The sequence below is a fragment of the Dipodomys ordii genome, unplaced genomic scaffold (genome assembly GCF_000151885.1).
Source record: "Dipodomys ordii isolate 6190 unplaced genomic scaffold, Dord_2.0 Scaffold49, whole genome shotgun sequence".
Classification (NCBI taxonomy): domain Eukaryota; kingdom Metazoa; phylum Chordata; class Mammalia; order Rodentia; family Heteromyidae; genus Dipodomys; species Dipodomys ordii.
In genome coordinates this window covers 2,752,607-2,759,871 of record NW_012267265.1, presented here as the reverse complement: position 1 = coordinate 2,759,871, position 7,265 = coordinate 2,752,607, and the positions used below count along the sequence as shown (strand labels likewise).

Below are 7,265 nucleotides of genomic sequence, written 5' to 3'. Positions count from 1 at the left end.
AGGGGGGGGGAAGGTGGAGGAGCTCGGGCCGCCTTATTAGCGCCCCGCGCGGGTCGCCTGCAGCTCGCAGACGGCCGCAGCGCGAGCCTCGGGAGCCGGCGATCCAGCGGCCCGCTCGTTCTCCTCCCTCCTCCTCCTTCCTTTCCCTCCTCCTCCTCCTCGGCCTCCCCGGCTGCTCCCGCCCCTCTCGGCGTGCGCGGCGGGGGCGCTCCGGCTCCCGGCTCTGCTCTCCGGCTCCGCTCTTCCTCCCCGCCGCCGCCGCGATCGGGTGGGGGAACCCCCGAGCCTTCTCCGCGCGCACCTTAGGGAGCCTATGGTGCCAGGAAAGCCTCGCCGAAGCCGCTTCGGGCAGAGGTAGTTGGGAGCACCCCGCGTCCGAGCCGCGTCTGCCGGCGCAGCCCGAGCCCGGCGCCGGCACCTTCCCGCTGCGCGCACACTCGCGGCGGGACGGCGGGGAGATGGGAGGGGGGCGCCGGCCGCGGCCCGGGGCTCCTCACCGCACCAAAGCACTGAAGATTTTGTGTGTTTTTTTTTTCTTTTTATCCATTTTCTTTTTTTTCCTACAAGAAACTTCGGGGGGATTTGCTTTGCCCAGTAGTTGAAAAGTGAACTCGACTCGGGATGGTTCTCCTGTCACTTTGGTTGCTAGCAGCCGCTCTGGTAGAGGTTAGGACTGCAGCGGATGGACAAGTAAGTGGCTCATCCTAACCGTAACGACAATGATAATAAACTCCAACCCGAAAAAAGAAAAGTTCCTTCCTTACCTCTCCTCCTCCCCTCCGCTCCTCCCACCCCTCCTGGTTTTCTGGCGTTCAGGACCGGTGTTGGAGGGGCCTTTTGGGGTGGGGTGGGGGTGGGTGGGGTGGGGGTGGTGGGCAGAGAGGTTTTTGGTCACACCTGGGGCTTCACCCCCTCCTTGGCACGCGTCACCCCCACGAGTGACTGTAGCCTGATCGCATCCTCGCCTGGCCTTCTGGCTCCACCCCCACCCCCCTTAGCCCCCGGGGTGTTGAATGAAGTTGTGGACTCGGATCCAAGTGCTCAGGCTGCTGCAGCCGGAGTCGAGGTTTTTTTTTTTTTTTCTTCTGGGCGCTCTCGAGCATCCGCTGTCTGGGATTTTGTGTGTGTGTGGTTGGGGGGGCTGGTTCAGGAACTCGTGGGGATACCCCGTGGCCCGTAGACACGTGTCCCGGGAGGATCGCCGCCCGGCTGGAGTTTGACAGTTGGGGAGTGGGGTGGGGTGGGGGGGACTGAGGACCTTTCCTGCCCTGCGTGGTGCGGGGCTGAGGATGGAGGCGCCCTTCGCCCCGCCCCATCCCTCCCCTCCCCCTCCGTACAACTCCTCCTCTTACAAAAAAAAAAAGCTAAATTGAGTGCAGCTCTGTTTCGTTCGGCCCTGCCCCCCACCCCGTGGAGACTCCAGGTGAAGCCGGGGTGCTCTCTGCAAGCCCCTACAGGAGGTTCAGCTGGGCAAGAACCCTTTGTAGTCAATCACGACGGCTCTGGCCCGGTGGAACTTTTTGAGTAGCGACTTGGTGTGAGTTTTGGTAGCTTCTCTGGGCTGTCCAGTTTGACCAGGGGATAAACGTAGGGAGGCTCTCTACTTGATTCCCCGTGAATCAGGACAGACGTCTGTTTGCCTGGTTGCATTCAGAGAGACTTTTGAATCCAGATCCCTTTGTTGATTTTTTTAAAAAGAATTTTGTTTCAGGCATCCCTAGGGTTAAATTAAAATGAAAGCTAGCTAACATCTCTCCCTTCCTCTCCCTCAAATTGTTATTGAAATTGGCTCATGCTTCTGTCATCAGAACCTTCTCAAAACCAAGGTGTAACCTTGAGGCAGCCCAGTCTCTAGGTCTCCTGATTAGCCAGGTCCTCAAAAGCATTAATGGTAGAAATACAGCTCATAAGGTGATAAGATGAAACCCAGTAACTGTTTCTTTTTCTTACTTTCCCCTTGCTTTCTAGGCTGGTTCTGAAGAAATCCTGCCGATAGGTAAGCCTCCGTCTCATATATCAATGTTATCTGACTTGAAAGCAGGCAATGAAATAAGTGAAGCAAAACAGTGTTCTGAAAAAAAATTCTCCAATTGGTAGTTAAAATAGGTTGTAGCCTGGAGCATTTCTAGTCTTCTCTTTCTGGTGGGTCTGCTTGTCTCAGGTTAGATCCTCCTGGCAGTTGGACTTCTCTGCATCAATTTATTACTGTCTTTGTGCAAGCTACTGGTCTGTATTTGGAGGTTAGCAGAAGATAATGGATGCTCACAAAATCAGGCCCTCAACTTCTGTAGCTGTGGGAGGAGCACATTGGCTTAGAACTCAAGGCAAGCTGTAAGAAGGCTGCAGAAATGGAAGAATGAAATAGAAAGAGGGGACATGTTCTCTTACAGTTTTTTTTTTCTTCTGCTTTTGATAAACCCTTGATGACGTACTTGCTTGAAACGAATTCACTTTTAATGCTCAAGCTACTGGTGGGCATTTTACAAAAAATATCTGAAACATCAGTAATAGCTGATGCTTGGGCATTCTTCTTCCCATTTTTGGGGTGAGGAGACTAAGGTTCAGACCAAGGTAAGTGGTTTGTACCAGGTTATTCCAAAGTCCAGGGTCTGTGTTTTTGTTTTTTATTTTTTGTGAAAGTACTGTACAGAGGGGTTACAATTGCATGGGCAAGATAATGAGTACATTTCTTATCAAGCATTGTAGCCTCCTCCTTTGTTTCCCCTTCCCATCCCTTCCCGTCCTCCCCCCACCAAAGTTGTAAAGTTCGTTTTTCGACATAACGATTTGTACATCTCATTGTTGCAATGGGTCAACCCGTAACCCTATTTAAACAATTTGTTTTTCCCTTCCCCTCCACAAATTATACCAACATCAAATACAGTAAAAGCAGGGGTTATACTGTGGGGGAGGGACATACAAAGCAACAAAGAAATAATCTCATAGATATGTTAGAAACAATCGCATGAAAGAATAAAAACATTTGAATACAGATCTTAGGGTTCATTTCCCTAATATCACCTTATCTGACCTTTTCTGCTTGACTCAGACATATACTAGATATTGCAAAAAAGGGAAACCATGGGACCTATGTTTCTTTGGGCCTGGTTTCTGTGTTTTTGTTTTTGAAGCTATTGATAATATAGTTGTTCTAAAGGCATAGACTGGCAAGAAGCCAGCCTGTACTCAAAGGAAGTCTTTGAATATACAGTTTAGTTGAATGATGACTTTTAAAAGGTAATTTTTCTTTTTGTTTTGGCAGAGTATTAGTGTCTGTGAATTTTGCATTCTTTTCAAGTGCTACTATGAAATCATCTCTCAGGAGAAAAGTTTTGATTATGGCTGCTGTAAACATAGTTACAAGTGATTGGCATTTTACAAAATGTCAGGCTAATTGCTTTATGAGCGGTATTTCACCTGATTTCCATAGGCACAAGGTCAGGTAGGGATAACTGGTATGCCTATTTTAGAGAGGAGGAAAATGATGGTTATACAGCAGTCATCTATATTACCCAATGAAAGCCCATGCTTGGAGTCATTCTATGATCCAGGCCCAGAGATGTGTGCAGGTGTTCCAAGACTCACACAAACCCATTGTAAGTTGGAAATACTGTAAGTTGAAAGTACACTTAAACACTCAAACTAACAAATATAATAGCAACCTGGTTTGCTGTTGAGGATTGGTCATTGACTTGTGATTCTGTGATTCACTAGAAGCTGTGGCTTGCTGCTTGCTTGGGAACCTTGTAAGAGTGTAGAGCATATTGCCTCTCACCAGTCTGGGGAAAGATCCAAATTTAAAGAAGTATGATTTCTACTGAATGCCTATCAGTTGTGTGCCAGGATAAAGTTGAAAGCTGTCTATGTATGTACCCTGCAGTATGTTGGCATATGTCAAAATGCCTTTCTTTCTTAGTGCATAGCCTTTAGTGACAAGAGTAGAAGAGAGGGAATGGTGACTGAGAATGTACTCTAAATAAAACCTCTGCAAGAAGATTGCTGTTTGTGATTGATAGCATCTACCCATCTATGTCTTTAAAAAATTTTTTTTGTCAGTCCTGGGGCCTGAACTCTGGGCCTAGGCACCGTCCCTCAGCTCTTTAGTTCAAGACTAGTGCTCTACCATTTGAGCCACAGCGCCACTTCCAGCCTTTTCTGCTTATGTGGTGCTGAGGGATTGAGCCCAGGGCCTCATGCATGCAAGGCAAGCACTCTACCACTGAGCCACCTTCCCAGCCCAAAAGTTTTTTTTTTTTTAAATAGTCTTCAAGTAAGTGGTGAAGTGTGAGCTGTCTTAATTACTTAAGTATTTGATTAGACACTCCTGATTCTCAATATGTAAATTAAAAAAGATGTGTTAAGATGATCTGTTTTATCAAAGGAATATTCACAAAATAAAATCTATTATGGTGAATAAATTTTCAGCTAGACCCAAGAAGCTGTCAGGCTCCAGGTTTTGGAATGGACTTTGGTCCCATCTTTTTGCTAATAGAAATTACTTCAGGAGTTTTGGCAGAGGGAGGAGAAAAATTAGTACAGGTGAGCCAGCAGTCTTGAAGAAGTGCACTGGGGACATTCTTAAGTTGAATTTTTTGGAGATTTACTTGCCTCCATATTCTTGCTCTATCGGATTTCTCTTTAGTGTCACTCACATTCAAGTATAACCAAGGGAAGATAGTGTGATAGTAAAAAATGTAACTAGCATCGATTTTGGGTGATAGTCAAATGTATGACTCTTGAGGGTTTTGAAAGTGTAATGTTTAAGAAAATCTTAACTGGCCCTGGTGGCTCACATCTGTAATCCTAGCTATTTGGCAGGTAGAAACTAGGAACAGCAAGCTTTTGGCTAACCTAGACCTCATCCAATATAACATTTGGTAGAGTAGCTTGTCTCTGTCATTCCAGCTAGGTAAGAAATCTGAATAGGAGGATAGTGACAAAACTTAGCCTGTGCATATATGCAAGACTCTATTTGAAAAACAATTAAAGCAAAAAGGCTGAAGGCATGGCTGAGGTAGTAGAGTTCCTGGGTAGCAAAACCCTCACCACTGCAAAAAGAGGCCATGAATTCTCTTTCCTTGTATCCCTTTGTAAAGGTACTGTTATTCTGAAGGCTTGATTAAAAATGCACTTCTGTACATATAATTGTTTTTTTTTCAATAAGTGATCTAAAAGTGGCTTTATATATTATGTGTTCAGAGGTGTACTTGATCAGTGATACGTTAGGAAAACCTCACATGACCTGCAGATTTTATTTACGTTGCACTTACAAATCGCAGCTCTGAGTAGTTTTGGAGTAATGTCTCAAGAAGAGAGGAACCTAAGATAGTAATAAACTACAGACTGTTAGGGAGCTAAATTTAAAAGAAATCTGATGAAAGCTGAATATGCAGGGTGGTGTGTGTAAGTATACAGCTGTTGCTGCTTCACAAAGTGAACTCTCTGTGTGCTAGGATCAATAGGCAGAACATGAGCAGCATCCCTTTATCTCTGCCAAGACCCCCATGAAAAGTAGTCAGTTTCTTAGATTTTCTAACAGAATAACCTGTTTTGTACTCTGTAGTAGCTGGATGACTTTTGTTTAGGTGGAGATTAGCGTATGTGTAGTGTATTACCTGTGTAGTGTCCTATGAGGATTTTGCTTCTTCTCTCTCACCTGATGGAAAAATACATTTTTGCTATATGGAAAGTAAGGTTCATTTGAGAGAATAATGCATAAATGGGTTTTGAACCCTTGCTTGGTTTTGGGCCTTGTCAAGCAGAGAAGAGCTATCTCTACCCACACCTGCACTAATGCACATGCACACACACACACACACAGTAGTATTTGTGCACTTATGGGGGAGTATGTTCCATGAGACCATCAATATACTTTTTGTGGCATGTCAAGGAGCTCTTTCTTGTCTGACTCAGAATATGGCCTTGGTAGGATGCCGAGGGTAATTGTGGGCAACTGGCTGGCCTAACTGGGTTAGGAGGCTTATTCTGTGACACATGTGGCTTGGGAAATAATCATAGTTTCGTAGAAATTGGAAAATGTGAAACAGAACTCCAAGTCATTTTTTGGGTAAACCAACACTTTGAGATTTCCTGAGTATCATTTGAGTTGCAAGGCTGTATAGCACTAAACTGTCTTCTCTTCCCAACTTCTTGCAACTGGGGCATGTTTATCTTTCTCTAGCTTATTTCAGTTCCCCAGTTGCAAGTTCCAGTACATTTTACTCTTTCAAAAATAAGGTTGTATGGGGGCACCAGTGGCTTACACCTGTAATCCTAACTACTCAGGAGGCTGAAATGTGAGGATCACAGTTCAAAGCTATCTGAGGCATCTCTTAACTACCAAAAAAAAGAAAAAGCTGCAAGTGGATCTATGGTTTAAGTGGTAGAACACACGCACGCACGCATGCACGCACGCACTCAAACCAATGTTGCTTTTTCTATTTGTCTTTTCAGATGTCTAGTTTAGACTTCATGAGAGTAAAGATTCTGGCTTGATGACTGCCATATCATTAGTGCCTAAAACAGCCCTCCAGTGACTGGACCTAGAAAGCAGGGAATTAATCATATTGCGATTTACCCATGTTCTGAATGGGCAAATGTCCTTGTTTTGTGCTTCTCTATAGCTTTAGTCTCTAGGAAAATGAAGATAATGAAAATGGCTGTAGGATTAATTACTTAGTGTTATCAAGGCCTCTTGTGACTATGATAATCACCCCAGAAAGCATAATGACCTTGGCCTATCAGTTTTGCATGCTTTTCTTTTTGCATGATTATGGTGTTGGCAAACTGAATTCTGGAATACCAATCAGTTTCGACTGTAATCTACTTGGAAACCTTTGCCCAGTTGTTGGCATCAGGGGAAATAAGAGAAGCGAAGATTAAAATCTGCCAATCTAATTTGCCAGCAGTAATGCCAAAGTGTGTGAGGAGAAGATTTAAAAAGAACCTTTTGAGCCAAGTGCTGGTGGCTCCTGTCTGTAACCCTAGCTACACAGGAGGCTGAGATCTAAGGATAGGGGTTTGAAGGCATTCTGGGAAGGAATTGTGGGATTTTTTTTTCGTGGGACTTTTACTTCTAATTAATCATCAAAAAGCTGAAGTGGAGCTGTGACTCAAGTGGTAAAGTGCTATCCTTGAGTGAAAAAGATAAGGATCAGTGCCCGGTTCTTGAGTTCAAGTCCCAGTACAGGTACACACACACACACACACACACACATACACATGCACGCACACACACACACACACACACACACACACACACACAC

General features: G+C 45.0%; 1 protein-coding gene across 2 annotated transcripts in view; it reads left to right on the top strand.

Annotated features, from left to right (window-relative positions):
• The first annotated feature begins 577 nt into the window (after positions 1–577).
• Adamts3 (ADAM metallopeptidase with thrombospondin type 1 motif, 3) overlaps positions 578–7,265 on the top strand; it is a 202,618-nt gene continuing 195,930 nt past the window's right edge. For both annotated transcript variants that reach the window (XM_013020132.1, XM_013020131.1), the window contains exons 1-2: positions 578–690; positions 1,969–1,996. In XM_013020132.1, coding sequence (XP_012875586.1) covers positions 622–690; positions 1,969–1,996 — 97 coding nt within the window. In that variant the 5' untranslated portion in view covers positions 578–621. The remainder of the gene's footprint in view (positions 691–1,968; positions 1,997–7,265) is intronic.